The sequence below is a fragment of the Ceratotherium simum genome, chromosome 36 (genome assembly GCF_057802395.1).
Source record: "Ceratotherium simum simum isolate JZ-2026a chromosome 36, ASM5780239v1, whole genome shotgun sequence".
Classification (NCBI taxonomy): domain Eukaryota; kingdom Metazoa; phylum Chordata; class Mammalia; order Perissodactyla; family Rhinocerotidae; genus Ceratotherium; species Ceratotherium simum.
In genome coordinates this window covers 23941008-23965905 of record NC_141935.1, presented here as the reverse complement: position 1 = coordinate 23965905, position 24898 = coordinate 23941008, and the positions used below count along the sequence as shown (strand labels likewise).

The 24898-nt window shown below is 49.7% G+C and overlaps 1 protein-coding gene across 1 annotated transcript; it reads right to left on the bottom strand.

Annotated features, from left to right (window-relative positions):
- Positions 1-2560: 2560 nt before the first annotated feature.
- MIXL1 (Mix paired-like homeobox) lies at positions 2561-5663 on the bottom strand. The gene is made up of 2 exons (XM_004439557.2): positions 5067-5663; positions 2561-3874 (listed from the first exon to the last, which is right to left on the bottom strand). Exons 1-2 carry the CDS (start codon positions 5487-5489, stop codon positions 3569-3571), a joined length of 729 nt encoding a protein of 242 aa, XP_004439614.2. The 5' UTR covers positions 5490-5663; the 3' UTR covers positions 2561-3568.
- Between the last annotated feature and the right edge of the window lie 19235 nt (positions 5664-24898).

Genomic DNA, 24898 nt, shown 5'->3' with positions numbered 1-24898 from the left:
GTGTTGTGTAGATTTGGTTCTGAATTACTTTAAGTTAGTTCCAAAAGTCAGCCTCACTTGCTCACCATTGAGAATCGACCAAAAAATCTGCCTGTTACATTTTTTCTCTTGAATTCACGCACGTTCTCCATCTTCATCACCACCACTACTCTCAGCCCAGCTTCCGTCATCACTAGCCTGGAGCATGGCAGTCATCTCCTAACTTATCTCCAGTATCCACTCAGCCCTCCTCAAAGGCAGCCAGAGTGATATTCTTAAGATGCAGATCTGGTCACGTTGTCCCCATCTACAGTCTATGGCTGTCAGAACAAATTCAGAACTCTTTTACAAGACCTACAAAGCCATGCATGGTCTGGCCTCCCCTACCAATTTCTGCATCCTGCTCCGTACTCCACAGGGCCTTTGCACATGCAGTGCCCTCTGTGTTCCCTCTCCTCTTCACTTTGGTAACTCCTGACCATCCTACAGACCTTACCTTCAGCATCACTTTCTGGTGAAGCTTTCCTGGACCACATCATCTCCAGGTGCTCGTGTACCTCTCCTTCCAGCAGTTGTCACATCTGTAATTTTATGTATCTTCTTTTGTTTCCATACTGGCCTCTTCGCTCCATGAGGAGAGAGACCGTTTCTGGTTTTGCTCACCATTTTACTTCCAGGCCCTGGTAAAGCGCCTATTTAGAGGCACCAAATATTTGTGGACTCAACAAAGAAGAGTTTCAAAAGAGCGCTGAGCGACATTAGTGTCCCTGCAATAAGAGTCCAGTCTCCCATGATGATTGCTCTGAAAGATGAGACAGTACTCACCTGGAGGTAGAAATTCCAATTCAGGGGGTGTCTTTAAAGCCATCACACTATCGTTAGTCCTGACTACAAAGGCCAGGCCAAAATAGAAGGCATTATATGGGGGATAAATGGATGGACTGGGTTAGTCCTAGGTTGAGTCCCAGCTGTCGTTTATTAGCTGTTTGATTGTGAACCACTAAATTTTTATTTATTTATTTTTTTTTGCTGAGGAAGATTCACCCTGTTAACATCTGTGCCAGTGTTCCTCTGTTTATTTCTTATGTGGGTCACTGCCACAGCATGGCTGCCAACAAGTGGTGTAGGTCCACGCCTGGGAACCGAACCCTGGGCTGCCGAAGCAGAGTGTTCTGAACTTAATCACTATGCCAGTGGGCTGGCCCCAAATTAAGTTTCTTGATCTTTAAAATGATAGTAGTCCCTACATCCTATGGCAGTTGTGAGGATTAAACATATAATACTTGTAACACATTTAGCAGTTAGGGTCTCAAGAGTTTGAGAGAGGTGCAGTCTACTGTTCTTAGACGATCCCACAATTTTTAGAAATTAAAAATGTGACGAGATTTAAATATCTGTAGATTTTCAAATTGTTCACTGGGGAAAACAACACAACATAAATGCAATAGTACAATTAATAAGCTAATACAAGGGCCGGCCCTGTGGCTTGGCGGTTAAGTGCTCGCGCTCCGCTACTGGCAGCCCGGGTTCAGATCCCGGGCGCGCACTGACGCACCGCTTCTCCAGCCATGCTGAGGCCGTGTCCCACATACAGCAACTAGAAGGATGTGCAACTATGACATACAACTATCTACTGGGGATTTGGGGAAAAAAAAGGAGGAGGATTGGCAATAGATGTTAGCTCAGAGCCGGTCTTCCTCAGCAAAAAGAGGAGGATTAGCACGGATGTTAGCTCAGGGCTGATCTTCCTCACAATAAATAAATAAATAAATAAGCTAATACAAGATTTACTCGAAAATGTGATCCTTAGTGAACGGTAAGTTTGTGAATGTATCATATCATTTGGCCACGTCACAAGTCTAAATGAGATAGAAAATGATTGTGAGACCTCCTGGCCACCCCCACAGTAGGCCCTGAGCACAAGGTTTGGCACATAGTAAAAACAATGATAGCTAATGTTTATCATCTCATTTTTGGTTTCAGACAGTTTTGACAGGTTCAGAAGTCAGGTCTGCTACTAAAGCCTGAACTATGTCCTGGTTGCTTTTAATAGCGGATTTGCTACTCTACAAGCCATCTGAATAACACCTCTATGAAAATTACGACAGCTGGCGTGGATGATCTCTAAGCCATTCAACGCAGGTTGGACTCTTCTAGAACCATCAAGACGTGAGTCCTGGCCTCGCCATGAGCCTCCTCCAAAGTGCAGTTTACAAAGGAACTTCACCTCTGGTTACCTCATATACAAACAGTTTCCTTCGGTCCTCAGGAGTTTGGGATCCCTCAACATATCAAAACAATAATTTATCTCAGGCTAATTTAGAAACGGTAATTTACATACATTCTTCATGTATAAATTGAGAAAGAGACATCTCCTGAAACCAAAAGACTCACGTTGCTAAACTTTGAACAAGCCAAAGATATGCTTCTAACTAAGTTAAATTTCTCAGCACAGTGGCCTGCTGATATAATGATTACTGGCTATAAACTACATTTGCAGAAACTTGTTTCTTTTAGCAATGTTTTTCACGGCCACATCATATGTCCTGAGCAATCATGGAATGAAGCACTGTGCTAAGTGCTGTAGGGCAGAATTCATTTCAACAGAATTACAATGAAACATTTGTGGAAACCATTTAATAACCCACTCAAGTTGCACGGAAGTACAATAACAAGTGCTAAGGGTGATGTTGGGGTGACTGAAGTAACGCGCACAAAATCGGGATTAGAGAAAGCTTCAGACTTCAGAAAGAGGGAGCTCTCGAGTGTTCTGAGATAGAGAGGTATTCATTTGGTTCCAAAACTGAAAGGAATGGCTTTGAGACAGAGGCACAGAGTGGGGATGGGTGAGGCACAGAGTGGGGATGGGTGACCTTAAGATCTGCATAACTGTCCTGTACGCTACAGATGTTAGTTATCTGGGAGAGTCACCAAAAGGTTCTTGTAATTTGGTAGCAATTAGAGGCTACTATGGATTTCTAAAGAGAGTCATTTTTAAAAAGTTGAGAAGCTAGAGGCAGGGAGCTCTTGAAATAAATAATTTGGATGCAGAATCACTGGAGGTACAAATGAGTGTCAGGATGACAGGCCAAATGTAAAAAGTGTTAAATCTCCGGGAGAGGATGAGGATCGAAGGAGATGGGTTAGAGTGAGTGTAGGGTTAGAAGCCTTGGAGGAACTCTGAGAAGACGGCAGCTTGTCAAGCACGAGAGAAACTCAGTCAAGCTGAGGAATTCTTGTGAACAAGATAGTGAGTTCCGAAAAACTAGTCCAAAAAATAAGAACAGGACTAGCAAGAAAGAGCAGGGACGCAGACTGAACTGAATGTGCAAATTTGGAGATATGTAGGTAAAAATGAATGCCAGCACTCCTAGGGGGTGTGGGCTACAGAGAGAGAACTGGGCATGGGTAAAGGTTCATAGGTGAAAGGGCAGGGAGCTTCACAGGTGAGAGATGACTCAAAACCATCAGCAAGGTTGACATGGATGTGTCCTTAACATGGAAGCAAGAAAGGACAGTATCCTGATGTGTGTCTCCCTGGCTGTCAGTCACGGCTCCTCTGAGCTTATCCTGAATTCTCCCAGAATCCTCAAGAGTTACCAAAAGCAGAAAAGATGTGTTCCTCCCAGGAGTCCAGCTTTGAACCAAGGTCTTCAGAGAGAGGAGAATAGGTTTCAAACCGGTGACCTCGGGAGCCAGGGTCAGAGATGCCCCCTCCAACCCTGTTGGGATCAGGCAGGCAGCTCGCGTCTACCTCAAGAGGCAGCTGGGGCTTCAAACATTTCTGGTGGGTCCCACGAGCAGCGTGGTGGAGGAAAAGCTCGGGCCTGGCTGAAGGCTGAAAGGATTTCCCACTCTGCCGCCGTGACTTGGCCCTCCTGTTCTGGAACCACACCTGGAAGAGGGCAGAGAAAAACGGTTGGAGTCCTTATGCTAGTTCATAATAAGTTCCAGTTTCACAGGCCTGGGCTCTCCACTCCAGAACATTATGGTTTTAAGAAAGCTCTCGTATGCTGATGGTTAGAAGTTCAGAGCACCTGGCTTCCTCTGCCTCACCATCCCCAGGGGCAAACCTGGAATAATGCCTGGTTCTATCTAGGCATTATATAGGGATATTTGTAATGAAAGACAGCGTCACAGAACTAGCACTTAGAATTTGAGGGGAAAATGCTGCTATGCTGAAGGAGGATAGGTGTTAAAATTAATTAGAAAGTCAGTTTTTGAAAGTGTACTCCCTTCTCAAATTAATCAAGGAGATGTTTTGCTCAGTGGACTTCACTTCTGTGAATACATTTTTCTATTTCCCCACCAATCCTGAGGGGGTCCACCTAGGAAGACTCCCCGCCAGCTGCTGAAACTGACAGATGCTTGCCACCAGGGATGTGCGGAAAAGCAAGCCCTCTCTCCCAGGGTTAAAATGACGGCTCCTACTTAAAACTGCACTTGGACACAGACCAAGGCGCCACAGACGAACAGGCAAAGAGGCTGGCTTCTTATTACCGCCAAGCTGCAGGATTCTGATTTAAGCTACTTTGGGCAATACACGCACCTTGCACTCGATTTTTCAAGCTGTGACAAGGAGCTCCATATGTTTCAGGCTTTACCCCAAGATGCTACATCCTTTCCAACCGAAATTCCAGACCCAATACCTGCCAAGAGAGTGGCCTCGGGGCCCAGGGCACTTGGGGAGGCAGCCCTGCCCTGTCTCGGCTACCATTCTCGTGCCAGGGAAAACACCAACTGTGCCTCATCTCTCTCTTCTTCCTGGATAAGGGCACAGTGTGCAAGACTTCCTATCCCCTTCCTGCTGAGGATGCCCTTTCTGACCGTTTCAAGGGACCAGCGAGCCTCCTCGGAGGGGCCCTGATACTTAACAACAGAGACCGAAGTCGCTGAGCGCGTGCCTGAATTATGTCAGCTAAGCCTCACAATGACCCTAGGCAGCAGGTACTGATATTATCCCTATTTTACAGCCTAGGACACCGAAGCTCAAGGGAAGCGACTTGCCCAACGTCAGGCAAGTAAGCGGGCCCCGGGTGCTGCCCCCGGCCCAGGGCGCACAGACGAGCGCGCCGCGCTGGACTCACCTGGATCCGGGACTCGGGCAGCAGGGTGAGCGCGGCCAGGCGCTCGCGCAGGTGGATGTCGGGGTACATGGTCCGGCGGAAGACGAGCTCCAGCAGCCGCAGCTGCTCCGCGCTGAACGACGTGCGCTTGCGGCGCTGCGACGCCGACGGGGCGGCCGCGCCTCTGGGGGGCGCCGGCGGGCCCAGGCCGGCGGGGGGCGGCGCGGCGGGCCCGGGGCCCCTCCCGAGCAAGCCCGCGAAGGCGGCGGGGGCGCCGCGCTCGGGGCCGGGGCCGGGGCCGGGGCCGGGGCCGGAGGGCGCGGGGAGCAGCGCGGCGGCGGGGCTGGGGGGCGGCGGGAACGCCCCCCCGGCGCGCGCGGGCCGGTACGCGGGGAAGGCGGCGCCCTCCCCGAACGGGAGCTGGCCGGGCTCCGCTGCGGCCATCGCTGCGCGACCCCGGTGCGCCGCCCGGAGGGCGCGGGCCCCAGTTATACGGCCCGCGGCCGAGGGAGGGGGCCCAGGCGGCGGCGCGATCAAAGGGGGGACGGGGGGAGGCCCGTGTCTCTTGGGGTGCGAGCCCGCCCCCGGCCCCGCCAGACGCCGGTGGGGAATAATCGCTTCCGCTGCCCGTGGGACGGAGGGAGGGAGGCGTGAACTCGGGCCGGGGCCCCTCCCGCCCCCTCCCCCGTGCATCCGCCCGCCAGCCCCGCCGCCGCAATCCACATCCCGAGAGGAGGTGTGCGCCTCCCGGGTGCGCGGGCGGAGTGCGGGCAGGACCGCCCTCCTCTGGGGTCAGGTCACCGCTCCGGGCGGCGAGGGCCTGGGGCCGCGCATCTCTCCATGACCAGGGCGGGGAGCCTTGCCCGCTATCCCGCCTTCCTCATCAAAGGAATTTATTTATCCCCCCCTGCTATGTGCTAGACCCTGTACCAGGTTGGTCAAACAGCCCAGCCCCTGGCCTCCCAACGCCTCCCTAACACATCCTGAATCAGAAGGAGGGGGCAGATAAGGGGACCTCAGAGGGAGGCAGTAAACTCACCCTGAGGAAGGGGGTGTGTGTAGGGGTGTGGACCCTTGGTCAGGACTGTCCGTGTGGGCCCAGGAATAAGGGTATCGTAGGCAGGACAGCGTTGAAACTGTGCCCACATCAACAGACGCCTCATTGGGCCTTTCTAGAGATACCCAACAACGCTCAAGACCCGTCTAGCTGGAAGGGAGGAGATGAGAGGGGCTCGTGGAGTTTCTACTCCCTCTTGCCTCGGTCCTTTGGGCCTCATTTAAGATTCCCATTTTATCCTGATTTGTGCTATGTTTATTGTTATGTATCTAAGATTATAAAGTCTTAACAGGAACCTGTTTCTCTTATTCAAGTCTATTGAGTGTCTACTTTGTACATCTATGCATAAGGCACTGTGCTGGACCCTCAGTGAACCTCTGTTGAATCGGATGTCACTGGATTCACTTCATGGAAAGAGAAACTCGTGGTCCATTATGGGGACTGCTCCACCACAGTGCGGGTCCTCAGGAGGCCCAGGTCTTCCTGCTCCCAGATCCGGAGCCCTGATGTCACCAGGAGCATTCACTGTGGATGACTCAAAGGGGGCTCTCTCTGTTGGGAGGATCTTGCAGGGACAGACAGTCCCTCTCCTGTTGCTCTCCATTCTAGGATGCTACAAGACGACCTCAGGAAGAGCCTGGAGATTTTCATCCTGAGTGGACTTGCCAGCTGTCGCAGCAGAAAGGATTCTTGGGGCTGCTGCAAGGACTTGTGTGCTTGATTCTCTCCTGGTTGGGGTGGGGATGGGGGTGTCAGGGACTGTGTCCCAGACCCCCTGCACAGCCCCTGAGGCTCTTCTAGGCAGCCTGACAATACTCACCACCTGCTCCTCTATCATCTACTCCCACCCCCACCCCTCTTTCCTTTCCCTTCCTCCCTTCCTCCCTTTTTCCTTAGACCCAACATTGGGGTTTTCAGGTAGAGGATGGATGGAATGGGAGGTCAGACCCTCTGTTTTTCTGTGCTCATTCATTCTTTCACTAACTCAAAAACCATCATGAAGTGTCACTGTGCTAGGTCGTGCTTTATGTGTGTCCCTATGAGGCAGGTATTCCTATCCCAATTTTCCAGATCAGGAAATACTCCCCAATCTAGACGCGGCCCAAATGATTCCAAATCCGCTGTGCCAAGCTGGCCTCCCGACATGACTCCGCGCTCACTGCCGGGTCTCCCTGCCACCCTCAGGAGGAGGGTGAAGCCCCTGCCCCTCTCCAGTCTCGGGGGTCGTTGTCTTGCAGGCACACCGGGCTCATTAGATTCCCCAGTTGCAGGCGGTGGTGAGGAAGCCAGATCTATGTGGACTGACTTCCGTTGCTGCGGCTGTGGGGACCAGGAGGCCAACCTCGGGAGGAAACCAGAGGTTTGCTGGCTGCTGGCTGCCAGCTGAGGTTTAACAGCCAGAGATGGCCCGGCAACCCAGAAACTCTGCCCGGGGGTCAAGGGTCATAGGAAGTCTGCAGCCTGTGTGGAAATTCCCCCGAGGCCTCTGTGCAAGCCTCATCCTTCTGCTGCCGTCTGCTCCCTTTAAGGGGCGCCCCAGCCTGCCTGTTTTGCCGTGGGCCAGGAAAATGGGCTGCAGGGACAGAGTGCCTGGTCCTAAGTGGAAACTGGTGATGGTTTGATGAAGCAATTAAACATGTAAGACCATCCTTCTCTGTCTTTTAAACTGGTAAGAAATTCCAGGATTCAACTTGCAGCTTGATAATCCTCCGACCGGACTAAACAAGCATGATCTTCTCAGGGCATTTCCTGAGAGTGTGTGGGGTGTTATAATCTTCCATATTGAAACAAGATTTCAGCCTTCCCTTCTCTCCTCCTTTTGCTCTCAAATGAAGTTTTACTTGTGTGTGCTTGTATGTACCTAAAAAATAACCTGGGTGAGGATTCCGTGGAAACCCAGGGAGGGAACTTGGAGTGAAGGGTTAGAGAGGGAGACCTTACTTTATACCCTTCGGTGCTGCTTTGTTCTTTTTTTAATCATGTGCACGTATTCTTGTTATAAGTACATGTTTAAAACCTAGTTTTTTGACGACAAAATGCCCTCTGGTATTCTGAGTTGGATCCTGGAAAAGAAAGAGGACATTAGTGGGAAAACTGGTGAAATCTGAATCTTTTAAAAAAACTAATTTTAAACAGCTGTAGCAGAGGATGCAGTCATGCATCTGGAAAGAGATACTACTTCACTGTGGGAATGGACTTCCCCGGTCTCTTGGGATTTTCATTGACGGGGGTTAGCAAGGTGTCAGCTTCTAAGGAGTCTCTACAGAAGCTCCAAGGTGTGCAAAGTTAGTTATTTTCTGCTTCTGCTTGACAGACACCTATAAAATCGGAAGTGGCTTTTGCTAAATCCAAGTTCTAGATTCCTTACTCAATTACCGTGCTGCAGACGTACAATGAATATTTGTGAATTCTTCTACACCCATTTCCCCAAATGGAAAGAGCCTGATCCTTGGCAATATCTTAAAAAATAATTATTGCAAGTTATTTTTCCCGAATAGATAATCTGTGGAATTTAAGTACATTTTGAATAGGATCCATAAAGTACTTTCTTCTCCGGAAGCAAGTCAGTTTACCGGTTTCAGAATAATGAACTGAAGTTCAGGGTTAGCTGAAGACACCAGTCACTGGTAAGCGGTCAGATTCCCCCTCCCCAACACCTGGGCTCCAATCTCTCATCACTTGATCTGCTGAGAGCTTTTGGCCATTATTTATATTTGTTCTGTCAGTAATATCTGTTGAAATAGACACAAGGGAGGGCAAGGTGAAACAGAAGACAGTCCTCAGAGACGCTTCCTGTATAGTAGGAAGGCCAGTAAATACAAGTAAAAACACAGTAGAAAAGTGATGAGTTAAAAAATCATTTTCCGGAGCAGCCCAGACTGGGGAGGATGGAGCCATTGGGGTCGCCGTCCTGTTCTGCGTCCTCAACATTTCCCGCCACAGTGGCTGTCACTGACTCCCCCCAAAAATATCACAGAGGCCTGCCTTTCCTCTCCAAGTGCTAAGTACTCTCTTCCCGGCCCCCTTTGTTGTTCAGGTTGGGCCCTCTGCGCGGCCCTAAGACCTGGCTCCGGAGCCCTGGGTGTTTATTAGAGAGAGAACCAGGAAAAGGCAGCCGAGGGGGTCAATGGCTCTACTTCCACCTTGAGATCCGCACTTTGATCCTGACCTCACTTTGATTTCATCTCCTCTGCGGCCCAGGCCTCGTCTGTTTCTGAAGTTTATTTCAGAGCCAGTGGTTACAAGAGATTGAGACAACACCCCCAAAAGGCATTAATGTGCCAGGAAAGTGATAAAATGTTAAGAAGCTTCTTTTGTTGTTTAGTTGGCACCATATAAATTCAAATAAACACAAAATAGCTTTAGAACCCAACATGTTGAGTTTTTTAAAATGAGGATTCCTTTTCTTCTCTCAGTTATTTCTACCCAAAGCCTCTGAGCAGGAAAGCCTCCTCTGTCTTTCCCGACCGCATTCACATAGCTGACCAATAAGGTTAAAAGAACATTGCAACCTCAGAGAAAGGAAACCATAAATTTTCCAAGCTTATGGTCTACACACTTGACAGGAAGAACTAGCAGAATATTTGATCTTCAAACTCATTTGTCTGAACTAGCAGAATATTTGATCCTCAAACCCATTTGTCTGACATTTCTTTCTGCAGTGTGCCTTTTGAGCATTTTAAATGGGGTTAATGCGACCGAGCAGCTGAATTTTTTATTTTATTTCATTTTAATTGATTTAAATTTAAATAGCCATATGTGGCTGGTGGCTATCATACGGAACAGCACAGCTCTATATCATCATCCAGCAAATCATTTCTTTGATAATTTTTTATATATAGATACAAAGAGGTATTCAGTTGGTGCAGAATCATGCACTAGATTTGGATTCTAGACTCTCATTTTTATTGTTTAAACAGAACTCTGGATCATCAAAATGATTCCCTCATTTTCAAACCAGTCTCATACAGATTTGGCTAAACAGTGTGTTAAATATTACTGTAGCATTCATCTATGGTCTTTCTTCAAAAGTGACAGTCAGAATACTTGCTGGTTAAAGGTTTATGATACAAGTTTCTTTAACTTTGTCATTTGACTTAAACCACATTTTGATCATTTTGTTCTCTTCTACGTATAATGAAACTGCTGCAGAAGCTCTCCGGCTCTCGGTGGCATGTGACACGCTGTTGCATATCACCTATCTTGCGTGAGCTCTCAGTGAACAAGGACAAGTAAAGCGAGAGGCATCAGGAGAACACGGAATCTGCCAATCCCTGTCTTTTCTGCCCCCAAATAATTGATTAAAGTGTTAGCAGATACCCAGAGTAACCCAAGATCACTTCTAAGCTCTGTGTCCCAGCCAGCATGTATGGGTGTGTATTTCCAAAATATTGCCTTTTCCTGGATGTTAGAAGCCTATAACAGCTGGGAGGGCCGGCCCTGTGGCTTAGCGGTTAAGTGCGCGCGCTCTGCTGCTGGTGGCCCGGGTTCGGAACCCCGGGCACGCACCACTTCTCCGGCCATGCTGAGGCCGCGTCCCACATACAGCAACTAGAAAGATGTGCAGCTATGACATATAACTATCTACTGGGGCTTTGGGGGGAAAAAATAAATAAATAAAATCTTTAAAAAAAAAAAAACAGCTGGGAGACATCTGTGCAGGTAAAATACTACCCTCAGTTGGTCCGATCAAACACAGATTCTTGGTGAATATAGGGTATAATAAGGCACTTGCAAGTAGATTCTAATGCATTTTAGTGTGCACTAGGAAGTGTGGTTTTAAATAAATGGTTCCACTCTTTCAGGCAGTTGGACATTTAGCTCTCGTGGTAACCTGAACTTTCGGCACTCATTTGGATGGAAGAGGAAGTGACACTGGCCTCCTGGTCTTTCAATTGCCCTCATGTGCTCCGAGCGCAAACCCCACGCCAGGCACCATGCTGCACGGCAAGGAGAATCTCCCTACTGCTGGGCCTTCGGTTCAGCAGCCTGGCTTCCTGGGTGAGTGGCCATCTGCGTTAATGAAGCCCACTCCCCGCAGCTGACCCAGCACTCTGGGGAGCCGGCTGTAGACCCGGACTCGGTCCCCTCCCATATATTGCCCCAAATAGGCTTTCCTTTGGGTTCATCCCTTGTACAAATAGTGCCAAGGGGGGCCCTGCTTTTAATTTGGTTGCTTATTCTGGGATTATTTAAACTCATTAGCACTTAGATTTTGGTATCTACCTACCATTTCCCATTAAAAGGGGAAAAAAATGCTCCTTTGAGAAATAGTTCATTCTAGGGCCGGCCCCGTGGCTTAGCGGTTAAGTGCTCGCGCTCCGCTGCTGGCGGCCCGGGTTCGGATCCGGGGCGCGCACCGATGCACCGCTTCTCCGGCCATGCTGAGGCTGCGTCCCACATACAGCAACTAGAAGGATGTGCAGCTATGACATACAACTATCTACTGGGGCTTTGGGGGAATAAATAAAAAAAAAAATTATAAAAAAAAAAAAAAGAAATAGTTCATTCTAGGCCTGGACAGCAAATGTACAAGTCTGGAATATTTAGTCATATCTGAAAATGACAAAACTATTAAACACTATTGAGAAAGTACTCTCAAGAAGTAATTTGAAGAGGCTCTCACTAGCCAAATTCAGGGCAATTTGAGCATCGATAAGAATAATAAAAGCAATAGACTGAAACACATCAATTATATTAAAATCCATTATTTCAAAATGATCATAAAAACCAAAAATTGATCATCTTTGGAGGGTCCTAGGGAACAAACCCTTTATTCCTGAAAACTGATAAACAAAGAGAAAGAAGCAAGTATATAATCCTGCCTTTTCTATACGACTAACTCAAGGAAACTATTGATAAAGAAAAGTTTCTCCTTATAGAAGTGTTCTGCTGATAAATGAAGACGGAATGATAGAATATCCCCATTTTGCAACTTCTAATGAAATAATAAACCTAAGCAATGATCATGGTGGCTGCTAAATCTACTTCCTTGTAGAAATACACATCACTGCCTCTGAGTCATTCTTACCAAAATATAGAAGCAGTATCTAATCCAGCCATTAGAGCTCACTACCGGTTCAAAAGAGGTACAAGGAACAGCAACAGGTCACACACCACCACAGGGATACAATCCACAAAACCCAGATCTTGGGAAATTCTACAGGACAAACAGCCGGCTGCTTCATCAAAAAAATTGCGGGAAGAGAGAGAGAAAAAAAAAAAACCTATAGACTGAAAGAGACCAAAGAGATGTATCAACCCAATGTTTGGATCTTGAGGCGAACAAATTAGCTGTAAAAATTCATTTCTAAGACAAGTTGGGATATTTAAACATTAGATATGAGATAATATTAGGAAATTGTGATTAATATTTTATTACGATAGTGATGTGTTATATTTTTTTAAAGACATTGTCTTTTAGAGATACATGGAAATATTGGCAGATGAAATAAGATGTTTGGGATTTGCTTCAAAATAATCTAGTTTGGGGGTAAAAGGCAGAGTGGGGAAATACAGAAGCAGCAAGATTGGGTATGAATTGATAACAGTTGAAGCTGGGTCATTATCGTTCACTATACTAGTCTCTCTACTTTTGTGTATGTTAGAGATTTTTCCAGAATAAAAGTTAAAAAAAAAAAAAAAAGCAATAGGCAGTATCTTGGAAATAAGTTGAAGATGCTGAGCGTGAGAACAGAAATACCACTTTGGGAAGGTAGCGTCTGCTGGCCTGGGTCGAACTGGGTTTGTGAACCCAGAGCAGAGGAGCGGGCCTCCGTCCCTCGGTTTGGAGCTGGGGGCTGGAGGAGGGCAGTGCAGGAAATGAACGTGATCGGTAGCTGGGGAATCTGCCACAGCCAGGCTGCACAAATCACAGCCACTCAGTCAGTCCAGTCGGCCCTTCCTCCGTATCCGCGGGTCTCGCCTCCGCGGATTCGACCAACCGCGGATGCGACACCCGCGGATACCGAGGGCCAACTGTATTCATTGTACTAGGCCATTTTATACAAGCGGCTTGAGCATGCGCGGATACCGGGGACGGCTGTATTGACTGCGCCCCCCCGGCCCCCCGGCAGTGCTCCGTGCCGCGGAGGAGGGGAGGAGGAGAGGTGTGGGCGGGGAGGGGGCGGGCTTGGCGAGCGCAGGGACGCTTCCCGGCTGAGGCGCGGCCGGGCTGAGTCTTGCAGGGAGGCGGGTTTAGGCAGGTTGTGAGAAGCGCCTTGGGAGAAGAGGGATGAACAAAGCTACAAAGGCAGGAGCATGCAAGGTCTACCGGAGAGCCAGCCCAGCGGGTAGGCTGGCGCCGTGCGGGGACTGAACTTTATCCCCAGCGCCGGGCATTAGCGGGGGCAGGGACCCCGAGGGCCGAGAACTCCAGAGCAGGATCTGGGACCCCGAAGAGGGAAAATCAACGTTCTGATTCCTCTGTTCTTGGAGAACTCCTTCTCCTTCCGCAGACAACCTTCGCCCAGGAGGTCCTTTTCATCCCGCCCCCCGCCCCCACACCGTCCTGTGCAAGTTTCTGGGGGCGCTGCGTTGAGTTCTGGGGCGTCTGGAGAACAGTGACTTATCTGTTGTTGTCTCCCCCAGATGAAGAGGTGCCAGAAGTCGTGTCAGTAAAGGTGCAAAGAGCCAGAGGGTCAGCTTAGTACTGTTCCCTCCTAAGTCTGGGAGACTCCCCGGGTGCAACCACAGTCCTAAAAATGACCCTGCGTGGGCTTTAAGAAACCTGTCCACTACGGGGTGGGCCCCACTCCTGCCTCGGACACAGGGGGCGCATCCCCTTGGGCAGCCCTGTCTGGGATGGGGTGCGCTTTGGGGGTGCACGCTGCTGGGGGGCCCACCCCCACCTCCTGCGCGCTTGGTCCTGGGCCGCTGGGCAGGAGCTGGGTGAAGGCGACAGGGGACCTCTCCCGGGGGGTGCTGAACTGAAGAGCCCACCCCAGGAGCTTTCCAGAATAGGAAAGACGGCCTTTGGTTCACAGCAGCCGAGACCCTGTTGCAAGTTCTGCACGTTGCCTCTTGTAAGCCTGATGGAAGGTTTCCCAGGCGGTGCCCAGCCTGGAGGTCCCCGCGTGGCCCTCCGACGGCGCCCTCCTTGGCACTTGTGATTTCTTGGAGCCTTTCCTCCCGCGGCTCCGTGGGGTGAGGGGTGACTGAGCAGGAAACAGGCCCAGGAGGCCCCAGGTCGTTGGAATCAGAGCCCAGCTGACCAAATCCAGGGGGTGTGCCACCTGCTCCCCCTTTAGGCTATCCCTCCTCACCTCTCCAATCCCACTAGTCCCCTCCCAGCTCCTTCTCGACGGTACCTTGTTCCTCTTCCTGATACTCGGTCCACATCCCACCTACCTTGCAAGACCCGCTTCAGTCCTTCTCCCCCTGGAAGCCACAGGTTCCTCCCTCAGGGCCTGCCCTGAGCCGCCCACGGCACAGATCCTGGGTTAATTATGCGGTGTTCTCCAGTCATTTCATGTGAGTTTCTGCAGAAATCAAACGTGAACGTGCGGAATCAAACAGAGAAAACGAAAGACCCCCATAAATAAATCTATCTGTGGGCAGCCACTATCAAGCCTTTCATGTAAAACCTTTGCTATGTGTTTACATGTATGTGTGGGTCCACCCATCCATGTGGGTGTGTGTTATATATATAAAAATATATAAAAATATATAAATATATATAAAATAAATACATATTAATTATATATAATATATATAAATTTCATGTATAGTTTTTATGTAGACTAATTTTGTTTCCCTAACCCAAATATAATTTCTTTGTGGGCATGAATGTATAATATTATGTTGTCCCACGTGGGCCTAGCACACTATAAAACCTGTACTGTAATAGGCTCTCAATGTGTATTTGATTGATTCATTGAAAGAAATGTCAGAGCTCGCAATCCAAAATGTGTGTGTATGCCCATCTGTGGGGGGGCGGGGGTTGAATGGGGAAGGGGGACTGCCACGCTTTACCTTACATGCATTTAAAGCATCTGCATTTATTGTACAGCAATCATTCCAAAACTCTTGTAATCTCCCATGTGTTCTAGTTTTGGGAGTTCTCAGGATATGCCCAGGATGCCCCAGGGGAAATCCCTGGACGCTCCAGTTCTGGGAAGACCCTGCTTTCCTGGAGCCAGGCCTGCTTAGAAAGCGTCTGACGCTGGCTCTGGGGGTGGGAGAACGTAATTTACTTCCCTCCGAGAAGGGCCTGAGTGAGATCTGGTCTGAGCTGGCGCCTTTGTCTTGACCCAAAGATTGAAAACTGTTAGGTCAGGAGAGGATCAGAAACGCGAGCACACCTCCGCCCCCTGGGACGTCCAGAAAGAGAATGAGGCTGAGTGGAGAGGATGGTTGGAGGACTAGGCTGCATCTCTGACTTGGGGGTCCATGAGGCATCCTTGAGTCTGAGGGCTGAAGGGGTGGAGTCTGCCGGGGCCTGGATGAGGGGGGCTGGCCGAGGCTGTTTGGGAGCACCCATCTCAGAGAAAGCCTCTCCCTGTTTGAGCCCCACAGCTTTTCCTCATGCACAGGTCTGTTCAGGTATGATCCTGAACTGTGCCCAGGTGTCTGTCCAGAGCCTGGAGCCAGACAGGGGAACCCTCCCCACACACAGCCCCATCCGAGTGACTCTCCCTTCCTCCACACAGTCGCCGAAGTTCCAGACCTGAGCTAGATGGCCTGGGGTTCTGTCCCATGCCGAAGTGTGGGTGCGGACACTCAAAGAGAGCGCTGACCCTGAGACCAGGCCTCAGCCCTCCTGTCTGTACGCCCATCTCACTGAGGGGGGATCCTTGTGTAATTGTCTGCCTTCCCGGAGAGACTGTCAGAAGCTGGATCTGACTTGTTCTCCACTCCCACCAACGCCAGCTCAGTGAACAGTTCATCATGAATAAAGTGCCTCTGTGGCTGGCACACTGCATGAGCGCGGTCAGTTCCCACCCTCTCCGGATCAAGACTCCAACACCACGGGCCGGCCCCGTGGCTTGGCGGTTAAGTTCACGCACTCCGCTGCTGGTGGCCCGGGGTTTGGATCCCGGGCGCGCACCGACGCACTGCTTCTCCAGCCATGCTGAGGCCGCGTCCCATATACAGCAACTAGAAGGATGTGCAGCTATGACATACAACTATCTACTGGGGCTTTGGGGGAAAAAATAAGTAAATAAGAGTAAAAAAAAAAAAAAAAGACTCCAACACCAGGAAGGTGCCGATTCTTGCTGTTGGACCTCAGGCAAGTCTTTTAACCGCTCTGAGCTTTGCTCTTCCCACCTGCAAAACGTGCCTTCGAGGAGCAGAGGAGCTCACCCACGCGAGGGCTTTTTAGGCTGGACAGCCCAGGCCAGGTGCAAGCCGTGGCTGACGTGCGTGGTGCATAGGGGGCGTGGAGGTGAACGCGCCACAGAACCCGGCCCGGGGGGCATCGCGGTGATCCCACCGCATTGTGGGCGGCCCTGCGGGCTGAGTGCGGCGGCGGGACGTCGGCTCTGCCCACCCGCTCCCGGCCCGTCTCCCGGCGGGCGCCCGCACTGCCCGTCTGTCACATCCCACGCACTGCATTGCAAAGTCAGTGTTTTCTCAGGTGTGCTCGTCTTGGCTCCCATCTGGCCTGTGAGCTCCTGGTGGGCAGGGCCCCAGGTGGGTGCTGAACTCCGGCGCCAGCTCAGACGGTGGCTGCGGGGGCAGTGGTTGCGCAAAACGCCGGGCTGTGAGCTGCTGCAGAGGGTGCAGAGGAAGGGGCGCACAACCCACACAAGATGCAGAGACACAAGAGGACACAGGAGAACATCCATACAAGAGCAACTGTCTGATCACCATCTTTCTGGAAGACGCAGTGGGGTTTTTTCAGCCCCTGCAGGTTTCTATCAACTGACTTATCTCGAGACGAACTGGAGGGCTCAGCTGGGGCAACTGATAGCTTCTCCCAGAGCCTCAGTTTTGCCAACAGCGAAATGGGGGGAATGGTACCTGCCCCCTGCCTTCTTCCTGGGGGTTCTTTGATAGTTGACACTTTTCACGGCGCTTTAAAAGGCTCACATGAAAGGCCTGGATGGGATGAAAGGCTCTTGGGGCCACATTAAGTTTCTCCACAGGTTTTGAAGCCTTCAGGAGTGGCTGGAGGAAGTGGCCAGCTGACAGGTACTTGTGAAGCCGCCCAGGGTGATGCTGCTGGAGAATTAGCATGCCCATCAGCCACACCTCGGGCGTGAGGGCAGTGGGGGAGCTCCAGGCCCTCATCGGGGAGGAAAATCTATTTCCCCGAGGAGGGGGGGCTTGGGGTAACTGGGCCCAAGGGATGGAGGCCAGAGAAGCAGTGCCTTGGGCAATGCCTTCCCGTTCGTTCTCTGGGCCTCAGTGTCCTGATGTGTAAAGGTAAAGGAGGGATTCCCAAACGTGGCTGCACATCATAATCTCCTTGGGAGGTTTTTAAAATCCTGCCTCCAGGCTGCACCTCAGGTGGAGTGAATCTGAGCCCCTGGGGGTGGCACGCTGGCATCAGAAGTTTTTAAAGCTCCCCGGCGATTCCAGTGTGCAGCCTAGTTTGAGGACTGGAAGAGAGGATTTCTAGAATTCTGTGATTCACTAATCATAACTCACTTTCCCACCCGGTGAGGAGTCCCTGGGGGATTAGATGGGAGATTTGGAAATCTAACCCGTGTATCAGAGGCTTTTGGAGCAGACCCTGTGTGCAGAACTCAGTTATTAATTTCTTTCCAAGCATTCTCAACTGTACATTAGAGGGCAGAATATGGCAGAAGTGAAATCCATACAAAATCTTTCTAGGACTCCTTATAGTCAGGTTTTATTCTCCTCCTTGACCAGTTTTTTTTTTTTTTTTTTTTAAAAAAACAAGAGTTGCAAGTGGGTGTTCCCATCAGACTACTTTGAGTTGGCAATCTCTGCGTTTCTCCTGGTTCTGGTGGAAACCTCGATGAACAGGGAGGTATGATCTAGAAGCCAGCCGCCAGGAGAGAGGAGGAGCAAGGATGAGCCACAGGCTCTCAAATCATCAGAAGTGGGAGGGGCTTAAGCCTGATGTCCGGCTCCTCTCCTCCTCTCTGCCTCGGAGACTCCAAGTCAATACTTTTCATCCCTGCCCAGGATAGCCTGGAGGGGCACTGGTTTCAGATTCTCACCAAGTCCCCATGACGGGGCCCTGGACCTGCAGGACCCTGGGTGCGGAGAGGGAAACTGTGGTGCCTGAGGGTGACAAGGCTTCTTTGCTTGACCAGACTTTAGTCGGGCTCCTGAACCTTCTCCTAGGCCCGCCTATGCACTTCCTTATAAAACCCATTTTTAGGAAGAACGCTGCTAAGTCAGTTTAGCAAGAATCCTCCATCCCCCATATCTGGTCACTCTCGATGTCTGATCAGGTTCCTCCTCCTCGCCATCCCCAGGTGATGTCTGGCCACCCTGGCCTGCCTTCACCACGAATCCCTTTAGGTCGGTTTAGCCAGAGTCCCCTTTACCCCTGATGTAATTTTAGTAATTTTAATATAATTTTAGTACTTACCTCTTAATTTTCCATCCACCGACCCCCACCCTGCTCCTTGGCTGTTACTTCCCACTTGCCCGTCCCGTGTTTGGAGTTGAGACCAATCTCTCTCCCTCCCCTGCAAAATCCTATCATAGTGGTCCCTGTCTCTGTCGAGGTGGTCACGAATAAAGTCTGCCTTACCATCTTTAATGAGTGTGATGGATAATTTTTTCTTTAACGCAGAGGCCACGTCAGAGAGGAGATGACCTCAGGGGTCTGACCACTTCCCGCACAGCGAGGGGGCCTCCTGACTCGGAGCAGCGCTCAGGCCGCCTGCCCAGGCAGCTGAGGGAACCGGGGAAAGTGCTGTGTTTGGGGTTGCTGGGACAGAGGGGACAGACAGAGGTGGCCAGATGCCCAGCGGGTTTTTCATTTGCACCAATTCTTTGGCATCTGGCCCCTCATGCTGCTAGAATCACTGCTGAGCCTCGCTGTTCCAGAATCTCCTCCCACTGCCACATCTGAGGCTCAGTGGCAGGCCCTGCGTATGCCCCCGTTGTACAGCACATCATACAATGAGGCCGGGCAGACAGCAGGGGGCCCTCGGCTGCCCAGGCAGCCACCCTCCTTTCCACCTCTCTGTTGGGAGAGGCAGCCATGTTTTCATCCGACTGCTGATAAAACCCCTTAGGACTCAATACACTGGGCTTTTAGTACGAAATCTCTTCATGGACCCTGACCAATAGTGTAGATCCACATTACAAACCTTCTTATGAGACTTAGCTCTCGTACACGTCTACTTAGAAACCCTCAGTGACTCGGTTCAACCCAATCCAGACCTCTTCAGCCCTGTTGAAACCAGGAGGAAGGAGCGTCCATGCTGGGCCAGGTACTTTCTAGATGCTCTGCACGTATCACTTCGATTCATTCCCCAATAATCCACTCTTCATGTACCTTTACTCCCATTTTACAGGTGGGGAAACTGAGGCTCTGAGAATGTAGGTGACCAGCCCAAGAGCCCACAGCTTGTGTGTGGTGGGAATGGCTCTGCCCACACCTCCACACCCCACGCAGTTCCTACCTTCACCCTGCGGGTTCCCGGCTCTCCACTGGAGACGATGGGAAAGCCAGAGCCGCCGTCCTCGGTGATTTCCTGCCCCCTTTCAGCCACCTAGGAGCTTCCAGGAATCAAGCTGTTCCCTCCACACGAACCCCAAAGGGACTGAGTCTTGAGATGACAACACTGTCCTCAGACAATTAATTTGGGGACAAAACAGATGTCCCCTGGCTCTGCTGGAGCCTGCCCTCTGGTCAATGTGCCCCCCGCCCCCGCACTTTCTCAGAGCCCTTGAGCAGACGTTTAGGATTTCTGAGGCCCCGAGGTCCCTCAGTGAGCCTCAGACACCCTCTCTGGCCCTGGCCTCCTGCAGGACGCCCATCTCATGGACGACGACCTGGCTTCCAAGCTGATTCACTCACAGGTGTTCCTGGAATACCTACCTGTCTTAGGCGCGGGGAACACCAAACTGAACGAACCAGCACAAATCTTGGCCACTGTGGGGCTCACATTCTGATCGGGGAGAGACAGACAATAAACGAAATAAGTGATTGATTATATAGGAATGTAGTGTGGTGTAGTTGTGGAGTTTGTTAGGAGTGGTAGAAAGAAAAGGTAGAGAAGGAGGATAGGGAATGGGGTGGAGATGACATTCTTAACTGGGATGCTCAGGGAGGCCTCGGGGAGAAGTTGTGTTAGAACAAATACTGGAAGTGGGTATCTGGGAGGGAAAAGCTAATGCAAAGGTCCTGGGGTCGGTGTGTGTCTGGCGGGTTGCAGGAACAGCAAGTCCAGTGTGTGAGGCAGGGGAGCGCAGTAGGAAAACAAGCCAGGGAGGTAATGGGCCTGGATTGAGTGGGGCCTTGTGGACCGTATAATGACTTTGGCTTTTACCGGGAGATGGGAGCCCCAGAAGGCTTTGCTGGGAGGAGGGACTTTGTAACAATAGCTGACGCTAATTGAGTTCTTCCTCTGTGTTTAGTTCTGCATTCAATGCTTTCTCTACTTCATCTCATTTAACCCTCATAGTGGCCCTATGTCTTAAGTACGATTATTATCACCATTTATTTTGTTTCTTTTACAGAGGTGAAATTCATGTAGCATAAAATTAACCATTTCACAGTGTACAATACGATGGCATTTGGTACATTCACAATGTTGTGCAACCATCTCTTCTATAAAGTTCCAAACAATCTCATCACCCCCAAAGGGCACCCCAGGCCCAAGAAGCAGTTTCTCCTCCTTCCACCTCCCCCAGCTTCTAGCAACCACTATTTTCTTTCTCTATGGATTTGCCTATTCTGGATATCTCATAAAAATGGAATTATCCAATATGTGACCTTTTGTGCCTGGCTTCCTTCACCTAGTGTAATATTTTCTAGGTTCATCTAATGTTATGACATGTGTCAGTACTTCTTCTTCTTCTTCTTCTTTTTTTTTTTTTGCTGAGGAAGATTAGCCCTGAGCTAACATCTGTGCCAGTCTTCCTCTACTTTATATGTGGGTCACCACCATGGCATGGCTGATGGGTAGTGTAGGTCCACGCCCAGGACCTGAACCCTCGAACCTGGGCCACCGAAGCAGAATGTGCTGAACTTAACCACTATGCCATGGGGCCAGCCCCTTCATTCTTTTTTTTATGGCTGGATGATATTCCAGTGTATGGATATCACCGTTTGTTTTACAGATGAAGAAACTGAGGCTTTGGGGATGGGACCAAATAACTTACTCGAGACTCCCTTGCCCAAGCTGCTTTAGTGGCCCAGCCTGGACTCCAACCCAGGTCCGCCTGGCACTAGTCGAACCTCCTCACCATGACAACTCTCCATCACTCCCTTCTCTCAACTCCAGCACATTTGAAATCACCCAGCACAGCGACACATGGTCTCCCCTCATCCTTGGTCTGTGTTTGCAGATGTTGGCTTCCTGAGGACGGGAGCCTCGATCTCCTGCCTTCTGCCCTCCCCTCAGCACGTGCTGGACACAGAAAAGGTGCACGGGAAATACGTGTTGGTTGATAACTTGACCCACTACAGTTGATTTGCTTACAACCCAGCACCAGTAGAGTGTTGGTTGGGTGAATTATGGTACACTCATAAGATAGACTATTAAGCAACTGTGAAAAGTTGTGCTGTGAAATATCCTTTGTTGTCATGAGAAAATGATATATTGCTGAGGGGGAAAGCAAGCTACACGACAAAACAATTTGGAAAATATACCATCTTCTACAAATAAAAAATATACACACATATATAATCACACAAAAGCTCCTGGAGGGGCATGCTTCAAAATAGTAATTGCTTATTTTTAGATAATGAAATTATAAGGTGTACTCACATTAAATAAGGGGGGAAATACTCCAATAAACGTTATTCTGAAAATCCGTCAGTCAGATGGATTCATTCCCCAAAGAAGCTACCTCAAAGGCTACCTGTTGGCCTGACCCCCAATTCTCGGTGAGGCACAAGAAGAGCCTCCCCGCCCCCAGTGGTTTTCCAGGCTCTGCCCAGAGCAGGAGAATCCGTCTTTCTCCGCCAGAAGGCCAGGATGGTGGGATGTAAAGTGGGGAGGGCTGACACCACAGGGAGGGCTGCTGGGTCAGCTGGGCTGGGGGACCTTGGGTCAAGTATGGGTCCCTCCACCAGCTGGCAGTGACTTGGGCCAGCCCTTAGCCCCTCAGGTTTCTCATCCATACAATGCGAGCGCTGGACTCCTGGGTCCCTTTCAATTCCATGACTCAAACCCTTACCTAGCTGGGACTGGGAGAAGGGATCATCACACAGCACAGCCACCTTCTGGAACGTGGGCCCCCTGCCTTCTCCAGGTGGGCCTGAGAGACTTCTGCATGGGTGAATTCATCATGTCGGGTGTGCAGTGTGCTCCCCCCAACAAGTTTCCAGAGAGCCCCTACTCTCTGGTTAAATAAACTGAGGTATCTTGGTTCAAAGGAAATCTAGACCCAACAAAAAGAATTTGTGGCTCTAAATGTGCTACCATGGAAAGAAGTCCCTCAAGATATTGTGAAACGAACAACACAAATTGCCAAACAAGATGTATACTACAAGCACATTTGTATGTTTTTAAAAAGGCTCTATACTATACCTATGTGTGTATATTTGCACAGGCATGGAAAAAATTTCAGAGAAGGACACAGGAGAAACTCCCACCTCTGAGAAGTGGGACGGGGGAGTTTCAGAGGAGGGGAGGGGAATTTTACTTTTCACCTCATACCCTTCAGAGCTGTGTGAATATTTTTTACCACAAATACGTTATTTTGTGATTAATTAAAAAATAAGAGGGCCGACCAGTGGTGTAGTGGTTAAGTCTGGCACACTCTGCTTCCCGGGCCTAGGTTCATGGGTTCAGATCCCAGGCACGGACCTACACTACTCGTCAGCCATGCCGTGGTGGCGACCCACATACAAAATAGAGGGAGGCTGGCACAGATGTTAGCTCAGGGCCAATCTTCCTTGGCAAAAAATAAATAAATAAATCTATTAGAAATAAGTTAATAAAGAATATTCCTTTATTAAGGGTTAATGTTAATTATTATTGAGATTTATGTAATTCTATTAATGATTATATTATAGTTATATAATATATTTATATTTATTAAAATATATCGTATTAGTAAGGATTAGTAAATAAAATTCATAAGGACTAAAAATAAGAAGACAATATTGCCTGGTCCCACAGTCTGGCTTTTGACTATTTTAGTACACTCTCTGGGGCTCTGGCACAGTTCCACACCCGGACACAAGACCTGCCATAGCCCTGCTGCTCAGGCAGCTTAAAAAATGTTGTTTTTCTTTTTTAAATAAACAGACATAGCCTGGCACACGGCCCTGTGCCGTGGGGGCAGCAGAGCTGGCGCACCCTTGGTACTTATTTTGAGGTTCTTGATAATGGGGTTTTATTTGATTATCGCCTTCATATCTGCCTCAGCCGGAAGCCTGCTGTCTGACACCTGGAAAGCCAACACCCCAGTCCTGCTCTGGGGCTCACACACCACGTTATTCCTGGGTGTCAGGACCTCCCGCTGTTTGCAGACATGCGGTGTGACCGGGCTGGTCCTGGCTCTGCAGAGTTTCTGCCTCTGAAGCCTCGAACGGCTGCCCCTGGACCCGGTGTTCTTAGGGGCGGTTCTGCTTCTCTCAGCCATGGGGACGACAAGACCGGTGATCTGTGGGCGAGGCTGGGGATGCAAAACGTCCTTCAGTGCCCGGGTCAGTTCACCCAACCTCCCGCGTCCCACTGGAAGGTCATGGAGACGAAAAGCCAGTCTGTAATTATCTGAGCATAGAACCCGCATTTACAAATAAAAACAGTACATTTTTGCACATTTCAACATACACTAAATTCTCCAGGAAAGTATCTACGTAGAAACTAATTCTTTTCCCCAGAGTCGTTTACAGTTTCAAAGACCATATCACCAACAGCCACACTGTCACCCTGCTTTTGTAGCAGATGTTTCCATGGTGGTTCCATAGAGGTCCAAGCCTTTGACCACTTTACTATCGTCCTAGAAGTCATGAGCAAACATCCGCAGTTTTGTTATTAATCCCTTTCCCTGCATTTTTCCTTTATATTACATTTAGGACATTTAAAAAATCATCGTGGGGTCCGCCCAGTGGCGCAAGCTGTTAAGTGCGCGTGGTGGCCCGGGGTTCCCAGTTCGGATCCTGGGCGCGCACCGACACACTGCTTGGCAAGCCATGCTGTGGCGGCGTCCCATATAAAGCAGGAAGATGGGCATGGATGTTAGCCCAGGGCCAATCTTCCTCAGCAAAAAGAGGAGGATTGGCAGATCTAAGCTCAGGGCAGATCCTCCTCACCACAAAAAAAAAAAAAAGCATCATATAGATACGTTGCTTTATCTATGAATTTCTCTCAGAGAGTAAAAGGGATGCTAAAAATGACCTGTTTTACCAAGAGGTGTGAGGTCTGACAGGGTTCAGATCCATGGCGCTCAGACCTCCAGGTCCATTAGAGCAGGGAGCACGGCTGTTTTGCACACCCCATCAGCCCTTGCACCTGGAATACACGGTGCTCAATAGATAGGTGTTGAATGACTAACTTAGCTATGAAAACACTTTGGGGAAATCAACACCAGCCCCTTGCTCTGTCCAGGGCATTTAGCAAGTGACCAGTAAACATTTCATAAATGAATGTGTGAAAATGATTGAGCTTTTGGGCAGAGGAGAAGCTACAAACGTTACATTTAAGATAACCCTGCCATTTAACCGCTCTTCAGAGATTAGGGG

Bases quoted from the DNA above. Each gene is read 5' to 3' on its own strand.
- MIXL1 (XM_004439557.2), bottom strand. From the start codon at position 5,489: ATGGCCGCAGCGGAGCCCGGCCAGCTCCCGTTCGGGGAGGGCGCCGCC. The intron at 3,875-5,066 runs GTGAGTCCAGCG...GCCCTCTTCCAG, and splicing joins TGCCCGAGTCCCGGATCCAG to GTGTGGTTCCAGAACAGGAG.